The 13,955-nt window shown below is 44.7% G+C and overlaps 1 protein-coding gene across 1 annotated transcript in view; it reads left to right on the forward strand.

The window, feature by feature from the left end:
- The window catches only part of ITGA6 (integrin subunit alpha 6), a 67,353-nt gene that overhangs the window by 16,677 nt on the left and 36,721 nt on the right, over nt 1-13,955 (forward strand). Inside the window, exon 2 of the mRNA XM_090280762.1 lies at nt 13,272-13,396. Coding sequence (XP_090136888.1) covers nt 13,272-13,396 — 125 coding nt within the window. The remainder of the gene's footprint in view (nt 1-13,271; nt 13,397-13,955) is intronic.

A 13,955-nucleotide genomic window follows, 5' to 3' on the forward strand; every position in this document is an offset into this window, starting at 1 on the left:
TTTGTTTTCCTGTTCTATGAAAGTCAGGGTGGCTGGTCTGAGGGGTCAGGACCCATAACTCCTCCTCCGTGTTGCTGTACCTGTGTAGCCTCCACCTGTAACCACGATGGTGGCATCTACATTCTAGGCAGGATGACGGAAGGGAGAGAGAAGAATAGTCAAAGGCTCATGTGTACCATCTTTTAAAGAAGATTCCTGGAAGCAGCCAAGTGACATTTTGTCACGTGTCTCATTCATCTGGATCGAGTTCTGTGGCAGGTCCAGCTGGACAGGGAGGCTGGCATTTTGATTCATGGGGCCTCGTGTCCAGCAAAAACTCTTTCCTTGTGGCAAAAGCAGAGAACCGATGTTGGGCAGCAGCCAGCAGTCTCTGGCACGGCTATGGAGCCTGTTGTTTCAATTATCTTGTTTGGAAAATAAACCATGTGATCATATTCATTTCCTGTTGAAAACATTGAAAGATTTGGGTTTCTTAAGTTATTGGAATAATAGAACGGATGTGGTGACTTACCAGGTATATACTTTTTAAATATACCGTTTTTCTTGCTGATTAAAAAAAATATTCTTCTAAAAAATGATGGAAATTCAAGTGACTTTATTAAATGTTATTTAATACCAGCTTTTAAAAATGTCGTTTTTTAAAAGAGCACTAAAATTGATGCTTGGTGTACTTAGCATATAAGAGTGTGCTTTATAACAACATACTTGAATTTAAAAATGTTAAATGTGGTGGTAGATTGTAAAATAGAGATCTCCTAAGTATTTGCTGTGTCAAGTACTGTGTGAAGATCAAGGATGGAAGTGTGGGCTCATGGTCCAGTTCATATAACTCTTAGACTTGGTCCCTTGAAAGGACAGTTCACTAGGAGGACAAATGTAATTTGACACTGGGAAAGCCAGGTATCTGATAATTCAGAAGCACAGGATGTGACCAGATGCCACATTTGACAAGGTCTGGCAGCTGCTTTATAAAACTGAAAGAACAGGGTTGCTTAAAAACTCCATTTTTCCTTTTCTTATTGCAGTAGATAAATGTATTTTTATTACAGCTGAATGATGTCTTACTGGAATGAGTTGCTTGGTCAGCCTTTTTCAGCTAATAATTTTATTCTTAAAATGAGCTGGTTATATATTTATACCTATACTTATAAATTTGTGTGGAATTGAAGAGCAGTTTTGGCCATTTTAAATGTAGGCCAGTGTCTCTTGTAATTTTACCTTGTTGGGTGCTATTGGTATTTGTTCCTTGAGATTATTTAAATCCTTATTGTTGGGAAATTGGAAGCAAGTGTTGAATCAAGGTCACACCAAGAATTGATGCCAGAATTCCTTCCCCATTTCCTTCTCCATTTTGCTGATCTAATACCTCCCTTGCTGGTCTTCTATTTAAATGGCTGAAATCGATGCCATGACTTCACATCTGTTTGTTTGTTTTTTTTCCTGGTAGATGGTAGAGATTTCTGAACTGGAGGAATTGAATGTGGTAGATAATAAAACATGTTCTGCTTTGGGTGTTCCTTTATTTATTTATTTATTTGTGTTTGTTTGTTTGTTTTTAAAGAGAGGGGAGAGGAGACAGAGAGGGAGAGAAACATCACTGTGTGGTTGCCTCTCACTTGTACCCCCAACTGGGGACCTGACGCGCAACCTAGTCATGTGCCCTGACTGGGGATTGAACCAGCAACACTTGGCTCGCAGGCCGATGCTGAACCCACTGAGCCACAGCAGCCAGGGCTTGGGTGTTCCTTTATTGCATGAATTCCCTTGTCAGTCAGAGACACACCTGTAGTACAGTGTACCAAGTCGGGTAAGAATGAGAACCCTCAGGCCCCAACATCACAGGAGGTTGAGTCACTGGACACAGGATTTAATCCTAGCATGTTTCTCCAAGGACATGGGAAGACAATTTTATTGTGAAATTTTAGAAAGGCCGGGACTGAATTTACTGGTTTTTGATACAGATGAAGGCAACAGGAATTCTTTGGGTCCCTGTGGCATGGATTGCAAAGCACTTCATCGTAGAGCTAGTTTATAACCAACCACATTCTTATAAAATACTCTTTTTAAAAAAGATGGGTAGATCAAAGCGATTTAGTGATGTTTTTGTCCAGTCATGTAGAGAAGAGATTGTTGGTATTGTGGTTTAGAACAAGATCTGCGAGTGCAGGGCATAGCTATTTCATCACTTACCACCTGTGTGACCTTGGGCACATTTCTTGTCCTCACCGAACCTGCATCCACATTTGTGAAATGTTGGTGGTAATAGTGTCTACTTCTTAAACCCATAGCAGAGTGCCTAAAAGCACCGGGGGTGATCGCTGCCAGTGCATTGCTAACAATGATAGGTTGTTCACCTTAATTTGCAGGTAGGGTATATATTTTTTATTATGTGATTTCTTGGAATGTTGTTAGAAATCTAGTCTTTTGAAAGTGAGATTTTAGTTCAAGTTCATGGAGAAAAGGGAGCCTCAGCCTTCTAAATCAAATTTCTGTGTAAATGTGAAAACTCAAGGCTAAGAGGTGAACATATTTGTTCCACTGTGAATTGTAGTTCATAGTTGCCCAACTGGATCTGCCAGTTCGTATAGTTAAATAGGGTTTTGGATTTTCTTGGCCAAACATCCTTGAGATTACAAAAAAAACAGGACCAATTTCCTGCCCTCGAGGAGTTTATAGCCCAGTTAAGTGGAGTTGGGAGAGATCCTTGTCCAGGCAAGTTGACTTTGGAAAAAGGGAAAGTTGAGCGCAGGGTCTTGAAGGCAAATTCATAGGTAAAGCCTGGAGCTGGAGTTTGGAAATTGTTGATGAGAAGAGATTTTGTGGGTGGGGGCAGGAAATGCAGTGAGCAAAGGCACCCAGGCCTTCGTGTGCTCAGAAGGCCTTGGGTGGGAGGGGAGTTGGAGCAACGTGTGGGGGTGGGCTCGGGTGTGGGCGGATGGCGCGGCAGTGGCTCTCCGTTGCAGTGGAAGGGGGATTGCGCTTGAAGTCCTACCCTTGTCAGGTAATGTCTGAGCCTTGGTTCTTTGTCTCGTAAGTTGCTGAGACACATCTGAATAATAGTATATGTGAAGGACTTTGTAATTATAAAGTGTGATAGCTTGCTGACTACGCAGGTTTGCCACCTTCCTTGTGAAAAGGAATACTGGGCTGCATGAGGAGCACCGCCCTAGGGCTGCAACGGAAAGGAGTCCCTGGTGCTTAGCCTTACTGCCGAGACTGGAGGAATTTACGTTCTGGGGACGTCTCTCAGACAATAGCGGAATAGGGTTTTAGAGCTCCAGTCGCCGAGAGGTGGGATGCAGTCAATTTCCTTGTCCATCTAGTTCTTCTAGTTCTTCTTTGAAGGTGGTTAATTGTTCGGTTATTACGGTCATAAATGCAGGCTGTGTAATTGACTCTGACCTGGGCGGGTCCTTTATGAACCATCACCCTTGTTTCCCTAAAATTAGGGGCTCAAATGAGATCAAGCTGAGCTCCTCCATGAAACTGGGAACCAACAGGGCTCTGTGGGTAGCAGATCTGCCCAAAGGGATACAGTGATATTTGCTATGCACAGCTTGGTACTGTTGGGTATAAATATTTGTGAGTGCAGAGTTCTCAGGTGCATTCTTTCAATCTCTGAATGACCAGTCACCAAAATAAGGAAAAGAGTAACTTCATAACTTGATATTTTGCAGGGGATGATGGGGTATAAAGCCTAACATGGGTGTTAATCTGATGACGGGCTCATTTTCTAGTTCCAGAGGGGAGAGAAGCAGTCCCTCTCCCCTGGGAGGAATTTCTCACAGGCAGAGGTCAAGGTTTGGATAAAAGCACAAACCAGCTTTCATGCCTCCTCTTCCCCAGGTGGAGCAGGAAGGCGGGAAGAGGACCCCTAACCAGAGAGAGGAGGGAAGGGCAAATTCCTCAGTAATCCAGCTGGGCTACCAGGGCTGCCGCTGGTGGTCAGGGGATGGTGGAAGGCTGTGGGCATTCTGTGCTGACCACTGTCCCTTGGGAAGCAGGCACTTCCCTCTCCAGCCAGAGGAGGGTTGTTGCTTCTGTCTGTGGACAACTGGAGCGGCACCTGGTTGGGGGAAAGGGGGCTCTCATAAAACTAGGGGGGCTTTGGTGGCCAGACAAGCTGCCCTCAGGTAGCCTGATCACGTGGAGATTGATCACAGGACCTCCCAGGCCAAAACGACTCACCAGTCGGTGCCCGTGAAGCCGTGGCCAAATCCAGCCACACAGCTGGGATTGCAAGCAGAGCCTGCTTAAATTCAAGCTGCGGGGTCAGTCAAGTTCCACTGCTGGCTTTGTATCTGAGGCCTGGGTGATTTCAGAACTGGTCTTCCAAATGGGCATTTTCTGAGGATGAAAGGGGGCCCAGGACAGCAGGTGTGAACCGGGACTGTCCTGGGGGAGAGTTTGGATGTATGGTCAGCGGAGCTAGGGCTGGAAGCTTGAACCACTTGGTGCTTTGTGGATAGTCTGATGACCAAAACGGCCTTTGTGTGAACTGGGTGACCCAGGGGCCTTGTCTAAGATGTCTGTCTAAAGCACAGCATTCTCTGACTTGGGGGCGGGGGGGGGGGGGGGGTGGCGGTTCTTTCTCAAAGAGCTGTTTTCTTTATACACTTGAATATAAGGCAAAATTTATTTTCACCCCAAATTATTCTACCTTATATATGAACCTTTATAAAATAATTCTTCCATGACAGCTGTCCTCTTGATTACTTTATTTTGAACAGCAAAGCTCCGTTTGTTATAAACACATTAGTGTAAAATTTGGGCCTTAATCAGTTGTAGTTGTGTGTGGATGTGGGTAGAGGTTAAATTTAGTTTTAAAGTATTTTATTGTATTGATTTTAAAGAGAGAGAAGAAACTCAAAACTATCAACAACTGAATCTAAAATATAAAAACAAAAACTAAGCAAATAAATAAAAATAAAGAGAGAGAAGAAAGGGAAGATGGGAGGGAGAGGAGCAGGGAGAGAGAGATATACATATATCAAGTATTTTGTTCCACTTTTTTAGGTATTCATTGGTTGCTTATGTGCTGTGACCAGAGACTGAAACTGCAACCTTGGCGTCTCGGGATGATGCTCTAACCAACTGAACTATTCCGCCAGGGCCTCTAAAATAATGTAACTAAAATAAATTTTTTTTTAACTAAAATAAATTGATTTAAAGAAGAGAGCTAAATTTCTGCCTCCATTTAGTAATAATTCTTCAGGATTTGATATCTAAATTGTAAGTCTTGGATATTGTTATAAACTAAAATGTCCTGGAGGTGCTCTGGAGGAAAACTGGCTTCAGACATTGCTTTTAAGAAGTAATGTCAAAGAAACATACGAAGTTTGAATAAAATTACTTCATGAAATATGAAGAAAACTTTTAAATGAATGTTTAATATAATGTTATTTTTACATTTTTAAAAGATATTATTTATTTTTAGAGAGGGGGAAGATGGAGAGAAAGGGGGAGAGAAACATGGATGTGGGAGGGAAACGTGCACGCCCCACTGGGGACTGAACCTTGCAACCCAGGCACACGCCCTGACCAGGAATTGCACTGGGAACCTTTCGCTTTGCAGGATGATGCCCAACCAGCTGAGCCACATTGGTCAGGATATTTTAAATTTTTATGTAAATGATCAAATGTTTTCAATGAACTATTTCATCTACATCATAAAAACTTAAATATACAAACTGGCAAAAACAAAAGCACCTTAAACATTTTTTTTTTCCATGTGAGGAGTCTTATGTGTAGGCCTGCCCCTGGTATATGATGGATGGTAGTGATTAGATAGAAAGAGAAGTGGTAACAGTTGGGAGAAAGACATTCACCTTCAAACTGCAGGGGAACTAGGCTGCAGTGAAAATCTGAATTCTCCTAGAACTGATTGGACTTTGACTTGTGGTTCTGGGTAGCAGCCTAGGTGTACTTCCCTCCAGGCTCCTCAGGGCTCCGTAATGGCTGAGTGGATACTTAAAGGCAGAAAGCAGATGGGATCTGGTTTGTGACCTTAATAAAGGAAGGAGCCACAATCAGGTGGAGGCTGAGGTGGGAGGTGGGTAGCATGCCGGGTGACCGCCCTGGGGATGGTCAGGGAGGCAAGGACTGCGAGGGAAGCATAGATCTGGAACTGAGGGTCTGTGTGCAGGACCACGGTCGCCACATGACACCATCACCCACCCCCTCTGCTCGGAGTGTAGGCTGCTGGCATGTAGTACTCTGACCAAAAGCAAAACAAAAACCCATATAACACTTTTTTTTGGCAGGGAAGAGGGATGGAAATGTTGACGTGTGCATGTTTTACAAAGCTTAAACCTATTCTAACTCAATTAAAAATAAAAACCAATGGATTATTGTAGAAGTAGGTAAGGGTGGCAGTGAGGACACTTTTCAAAAAAAGGCCAGGGCTTCTGGAGCGACTGCTGGTGCCCCAAGATCAAAGCCTTCCTCCTCTAGCATTTGAGTGATTGCATTCTGACAACAGCTCCGGAGCCCAAAGTGAAAACTGTGTCAGCAGGCCCCGCCCCAGACTCCCTCTCAGAATTCCTGCTCAGGGTGAGATGGAGCCGAAGTGGGCCTTTTTATACGACAGCCAAACAGGACAACCAAGGATCATCAGGCATGGGATGAGAGCTAGCGGCATAAAAGGGGTGACTGAAGTAACCAACAGAAACCTGAAAGAAACAGATAATCCAGGAACAGAATGAGATCTGAGTGTGTGGGGGAGGGAGGGGCTTCCAGGTAAAATACTCAATTTTGAGAACATATTAAATTCACAAAATAATAATAGGGAACATGTAAAAGGTATAATAAAAACAAGAAGCTTTTGTTTTGGAGGTTATAAGTGCTGAAATTTAAAATTTTATTGAATTTATGTTAAAAATATAATTTCAAATACTGGAAAATAAAGTTGAAATATCTCAGAACCACAGAGAGGGAAGGAAAATGAGAGAGAAGATAGATTAATCCAGGAGGTCCAAAGGGAAGGGAACGAGGGAACTGATCAATGCGTGGTAAGAGCTTCCTGGCAATTACCGTAGCAAGTCTATATATTGAAAGGGGCCACATGGTGCACAGGAAGGGAACAAAGGCTCATTCACGTGCACTCTGTCACGCTGCTCAGAGCACCTGGGGTAGAGTAGAAAGCCTGAAAGTCGCCCTCAAAGAAATGAAAATTAGACTTACATCAGAATTTGTATTACAGTGCTGGATACTAGAATAAATTAGAGCAGTAACTTCAAAATCTTGAAGAAAATGTTTTTCAACCTGGTGTTCTACACCCAAACTATCAAGCTGCTGAGAGTGGAATAATGCAGGGATTCAGTTTACCTTTCACATAGTGTTCCTTACAGTGATACCTAAGAAAATAATTCAAATCAGAGGAAAACATGGGATTCCAGGTCAAAGCAGGTCAACCCAGGAGGGCAGGAGGAACATCCTGGGTGGCCCTGAACGACAGGCCTGGAGGACAGTCTCTGCCGTAGCAGGAGGTCCAAGGGTTCTGGGAAGAAAGCCTGAGCAAAGAAGAAATACTGATTCAATACAGGTATGATTGGGAGCTTAGAAAAGAGCGAGGCTAGAGTAAACAATGTAAGGTGAAGGAAGGGCGATGAGAAATGCCAAGAAAGGCAAAAGTCATGGTTCAAATGTGTAGCATTCCAAGCGGTGGATAGCATGTAAGAAGTCTGACCTTGATGCTAGGTGCAGTTTCCTTGCAGGTCAAGGGCTTCTGATACTGGTCTCAGATAGAAAGAGGATCATTTCAATGCAGTTTGGCTCAGCACTGAATAGTATGTACCTGGTTACATAAAAGAACAGATGACCAAATTGTGGTTAAAAGACAAACTACAAGTGGTAATGGGTCTGACAATAAAGTAAAAGTAGAGATAATGGGCTGTTGGTCTTGGAGAAACTGAGAGGAAAATTTGGGACGAAAAACCATAGTGCCGACAGTGTCTCACAGACTGGGAATGCAGAGGTTATACTGGAAGTTGAAGGGAAACTAGAGGTTAAAATGCATTATTTAAATCTGAAAGGGTAGCAAATAGAAGAAATAAGGTAACAGTTATTAAACACAAGCAAAGTAGCAAGTAGTTTAAGTTCTTTTCATTTTATGGGGTCAAATCAACAATTATTGCTTAACAGCTGATAAATCAAGAAATAAGTGTATAAACATAATATCTGGAGGGATAGTTTGGAGTCTGTGGCTTTCCATTGTAAGTTCTTTCTTTTTGATTTGTATTTCTTTAATAAAAATTAAAAACTGAGTTTGAAGGTGGGTTAAAAGTAGAGGTGACAGTTGAAATGGTAATGCAATCTTCTAATTTTTTAAAGCTTAATTTGGACAAACTAAGAAGGCTGTGTTTTAAATTAAGCAATAATAGTGTCCTTGTTCTAATGATGCAATATTTCACATTTCCTGAGACAAAGTTGCATGGCTGGAGGCAGAGTCTTCAATCCTTGAGGAAATGAATTATTGCCAAAAACAATGAAGCAGAGCTGCTATTGTCCTCAGAGTTTGAAAAATGCCCCAGTGTTTAAGACTTTTGATTGAAGCAGTTATGTAAAAGTATATTAATTGGGTGAGCACTTGACTATATGAAACAAGAGTGTGGTTTATTTGAAGAAGTTTGAAATAACCTTTTGGTTAATAGCATAATAGTGGGTCCTGAATCTTTGTGGCAAGAATTCTGATTTAGACTCCAAGACCTGACTTTATATAATATTCTTAGTTACTGTCTCACTTGTGTAGTTTGTAGTTAGCCTTTTACATTGTATTTTACTGTTTCAGATTTTATTCCTCATCAGTTTTGTCTTATATTCTAAATGTGGGTTTTCAATATGTTAGAATCCCCATGCAGTTTTTTATGTGAGTATGGTTTTAAAACTGTGGAGGTGATTATCCACTGCCCGCGTAGAAAGCAATTTGGGAAGTAATTTTTTCCTCTTCCTTTTGGTGACTAAAACAATCTTAGTTCAAACCCAGATTCTTACCCTTCTTTGATGCAGATATAGAAATGAGCTTCTAAGACTCTGTGCTGATGATTTCTCCCACTTCCCTTTGGAGACCATGATTTCTGTTCCTCAGTCCCTGTCACTCTGCATGTGAGTGGTTACTATAGTTCTGAATTCCTTGTACATGCTGGGCGGGTCACTGATAAGAGCCTCTGCTATCGCTGCTGCTTAAGAGAAAATGAGCTGAACACCCCTGGCAGCAGCTGCTGGGCCCCCGGAGCTGCTGCGGGTGTCCGGGCGGCGCCAAAAGAGTGCCTGCCGCGCACGGAATCCAGCGTGGAAGACCCCTGAGGGCAAAGGCAAGAAAGCTGGGATTTGAGCAGGAACTTAGTTTAGGCCTGGCCTGAAGGATCCGCTGGATGCAGACTCTCCCTCCTGGAGCTGTACCCCCTGCTAGCTCAGGAGCTGGCTGTGTTCCCAGTGGCTCAGAGCAGCGCCCGGTCCGAAGGGCTTAGATTGGGAAGTAGATGGGTTGCACCAGGGCCGGTCTCACTGACTGGACACAGCTCTATTTTTGATTTGTCCTGCCAGACATAGCCTCAGCCAATGGGTTGTGCCCTCCTGTGATTAAGGCTGGTTCTAAGCAGAATTAAGAGTTTGCTTATTTCCTGAACCGGAGAGGGCAGCTTTACCTTGAGGATTAAGGAAGCTGCCAGTTGCTGAGTTTGGTTGGGGTGACTGTGTTCTCCCATCGAGCTGCTTCCCTACCTTTTCCATGACTCCGATTTTTATCTGACCTAACCCCCCCCCCCCCATCATGTTTTCCTGATTTTCCTGTGCGTGTGGTCCCAGGGACACCCCTCCCCCCATCTGCGTCTGCTTTTCCTTCTTGGGCTGCCTGAGGCCTGAGGCCACAGAGCAACCCTGCCTTCCTCCATCCTTGTGTGGGACAGATTCCAGGGTGGGCTCACTGTGCCAGCTGTCTGGGGACCTGGACGGAAGGATGGTGCCCGGAACAGGTGCAGGCAGAGCCCAAGGGAGGCAGCAGCACCCTTGCCTTCCTGCTGCTTCCGCGCTGCTGCGTGGTCTGCGCTCATCCGCAGTAGCCGCAAGTAAAGCGGGTGCACTTCTTGAACTGCAAGTGCTTGGCATTTTTGGCACATGCGAAATTTTGTTCCCACAGCCCTTAGAAGCAGCCAGCGAAATGAATTAAGTGCCTCCTGTTTGTCACGCATGTGGAAGGCCTGCCGTAGCCACCGGGGGAAGGGGACCGAGTGGGAGATGGAGGTGCCAGGGAGGGAGAAACCCTAGGATGCAGCCAGGAGACCAGGGGCTGGGGGAAACGCTGCTCTGTAAATGGAACAATTTCTGCAGATTTTAAAAACATGATACACGGAAGCACCTGCCCCTGCCGGGCACAGCGGGCAGCGGAAGCGTGAGGCTCCGTGCGCTCGTATCTCTGACCTGCTCCCGGACCGGCCGTCCACCCGCAGCCCAGTCTTGTTGCAGCTCACCGATTCCCACCCTTCCTATTCCTCCAACTCCTTTCCTCTCAGCCTCTGCACGTGCCATGCTTTTCGCCTGGCCCCCTCCAGCTCCACTGTCACTTCAGGTGATACCCTTCCACGAAGGCCGGCTTTGGCGCCCCCCTCTGGCCTGCTGTCGCCTTTCCTCTACCTGTCCCTTGGGATCTGGCTCCCCAAGGGACCCTTTGGTGGGGAAGGGGAGAGGGCAAGCCTTTATTCATCTGAGGAGGCTCTTGAGTGCTTGTGGAATGAATAAGAGAAAGAAAGAGAGAGCACAGTAAACAACAAGCCCCGTCCCTGCCCTAGGTAGCTTGCCAGCCTCCTTGGGTGTGGGCAGGAGGTGAGGAGGTGGTCAGGGAAGACACACAGTAATAACCTTGGAACTCTGTCTGGGCTGCTCTTTACAATCTTCCGGTTGGAGCTGGTTACCTTAACAGGAAATCTTTTCCCAGATCTCTACCCCACCCAGCTGCAATCATGCCTTTGACTCTGCCTTCCCTCAACCTTTCTGAATTTAGTCTTACCGACAGGGCAGTTCTTATTTCAGTGTTTCATCTGTGCAGGTTTTGCTCTTTCAGCTGGGTTGTACATGCCTTAAAATCTTGAGCTTTTATTTCCTAGGAAGCATTTGAAAAGAGTGGAGCAAACATTGTTCCAAAGCAGTTTTTGTCCTGGCTACCAATTAGTTGTGAGATCTCAGGGCCCAGTAATTACCCTCTGTCCCTAGGTCTCTGTTTTCCCATCTGTAGAGTTAGAGGCCAGACACTGTCTCTGGTGCTCATGCCCTGTGACTCTGTGATTCTGACCCCCGCACCTTGCTTCTACCACCCAGAACCTGGGACAGGCTTCCAGCCCATATCTGCCAGGTAACTGAACTTGTTGGCTCACAGTGGAGGCCAGTTCACCCCTCAGCGGTTTGTCGGAGCTCATGAGATCATGGACATTTATGGGATAGGTATGAGGCAGCCCAGTGGAGACCCCTGTGGCCCTTGGCCTTGTCTTTGCCAAGAAGTTCCAGGCACCAAGGACCCTGCCTTGGTCCTGCTCAGTCTCAGTTCCAGTTCTGTACCTTGGTGTGATTTGTTTTGTCCCTTCAAATGTGGAGATAAGATTGTGCCACCAGCGAGAATCTGAGAGGAGGGATGATGATAGGAACACGGGTCCCGCATGAGCCAGACCTCACTCAGTCTGTGAGGCCTTGCGTCACGGGCTCTCCCTGGGCAGTGTCTGGTTCCCTCCCTGTTTTCCAAGTGGATTTTCCTGTTGTTGCTCCCACCACTGCATGGCATTGGTTTAAAAAAATACATTAAAATCTTCTTTGGGATCCCAGCAGAGACAGAGGTGGTAGGGACTGCTTGGTTTGTGAGCTGTTTTGTTTTGTTTTGTTCTTCTGCAGCTGAGGTTTTTTAGATTTTTTAAAGGCAGGAGTGGCTATTTCCTCTTGGGGGCAGTTTGTTGTTTGTTCCTACTGGTTTTCTTAGCTCTTTTCCCAAGCTCCAGCCCCATTGCTCTCTGTCCAGTCAGGTGTGTTCTGTCTCTCTGTTTCTTTTCCTGGTTGTTCCACTGGTCAGCCAGATCCCAAAGATTGTAAAACTGATGGCGAGTAAAGAGCATTAGCAGAGGATCTCCGTAGCAAGGTAGTGGGTCTTCAAAGATCCCTCCTGGCTGTGAAACAGAGATTTCATGGATTGTGTGTTTGGGTTAGGGGCCCCTCTTACAGGAGATAACATGGGGTGGGAGGAAAGAAGGAATATTATGATGCCTAGTGCCTAAGTGGCACTCCCAGGACACTCCCTGAATCCTTTGGGCAAAACTGATTTGATGGTAGTGGGGGAGTTTGCCTGAGGTCAGAGTGCTGAGAAGTAAGAGTTGATGGGGAAAGAGGCCAAGGCTGCGAAAGAGGAAAAATCATCAGGTTCTATCTTGGGCAAAGGTTAGGTTCTAAATCAGTCTTGTTAAAAGAAAAACTGAGGCATATTAAAGTTTTTTATGAGTTTATTTGAGCAAACATTGATTTAAATTGCCAAACTGGAAGTGGTTAAGAGTGCTCCACCAACAGGAGCTGGTGGGAAGACTTACAGAGACAAAGCAAGGAAGGAAAGAAAGGAAATTATTTGATCACCTAGAGTTTAAAGTCTTGTTGGCTGTTTGTGATTGGTTGTCCTTAAGGTTTGATTTTGTAACCTTGAGATATTTACAAGCTTAGATATTTTTTTTCTCACGCAGGCCACCATGACATTAGAGCCACATCGGTCTAATGACCTCTTTACTTAATTAATTTAAAACAATATAGAAGCTGAAATATACAATAGAATCAAAATTACCTTTGAAAAATATCTCAAGAAGAGACAGTATTAGAAATTGACATATTATCGCTTAATAAGTTTAACATGACCTTCCAAAGTGGGACTGTTGGTTTTGCCTGTTTGAGTTTCATATGATGATGTCCTTGGCTTAGGGGTAGGGGTCATGTTCTATGAAAAGTGTCTTTTAAAACACCAGAGTCATACTCGGGAGAGAACGGCTGGTATTAGGAGAGATGGGCATATTTTTTGCCTCGTTTCAGCAACCCCTCTCCTGTGCTTGACTTGTATAGTAGCTGGTGTGTGTGTGTGTGTGTGTGTGTGTGTGTGTGTGTTGCAGTCACAGGAGCAAACTACCTTTGCTGCCTAGGCTGGCAGAGAATTAGTGGACTCTTTGACAAAGGATAACCTCAATATCTCTTGGTTCTGATGAACTGAAATGGTAAATTGTATTAAATTCACATATCCAAATTCTCTGTTTTGTCCACAGGTTGCTTGTGGGGGCGCCTCGGGCAGTTGCCCTTCCACTACAGAGGGCCAACAGAACAGGAGGCTTGTACAGCTGCGACATCACTTCCCGGGACCCGTGCACACGGATTGAGTTTGATAACGATGGTGTGTTCTTCTGCACTCCCTTGGTGTTCACTTGGCCAACTCTGTCTGTGCCACTTGCCCTTTCCGTGAGGACAGGGGGTACAAGCATTCATTCTTGGAGAGAGGGCCTCTTTTAATGGCATCAGCCTTAACTGGTTTTTGTCTGCCCTGAAAACATTTACTACTTCCTAAATCGCGTTTGGATGCACTGTGTCGCTGCCCTTCCTAACGCTGGTTCCTAAACTGATATGGTGTATTGATGCTGCCACCTAGTGACGTGTTGAAGTTCTGCAGGAGACTGTTGAAAACTGAATTCAGAGCAGGAAAGGAAATTGAATGTGCAAATCTTGCACATAGCAGCTGAAAGCTCTCACTTGCTGTTAAACTGTTTGGGAGAAAACTGATTTTAAATTTCAGATCTCTCAGAAATGAGAGCTGACCCAGATGGATAAATTTTGCCCGACTGTCTCAGAGGCTTGTTCTGTGAGGACTATGTTGGGCAGAACAATTAGGGTACTAAGAAGCTCCATCCAAACCTAATTTGACATACGTACTTGTTCTAAGTATATTTGCAGATTCA

Source organism: Furipterus horrens, unplaced genomic scaffold, assembly GCF_987537825.1.
Source record: "Furipterus horrens unplaced genomic scaffold, mFurHor1.1.pri manual_scaffold_1, whole genome shotgun sequence".
NCBI classification, from domain to species: domain Eukaryota; kingdom Metazoa; phylum Chordata; class Mammalia; order Chiroptera; family Furipteridae; genus Furipterus; species Furipterus horrens.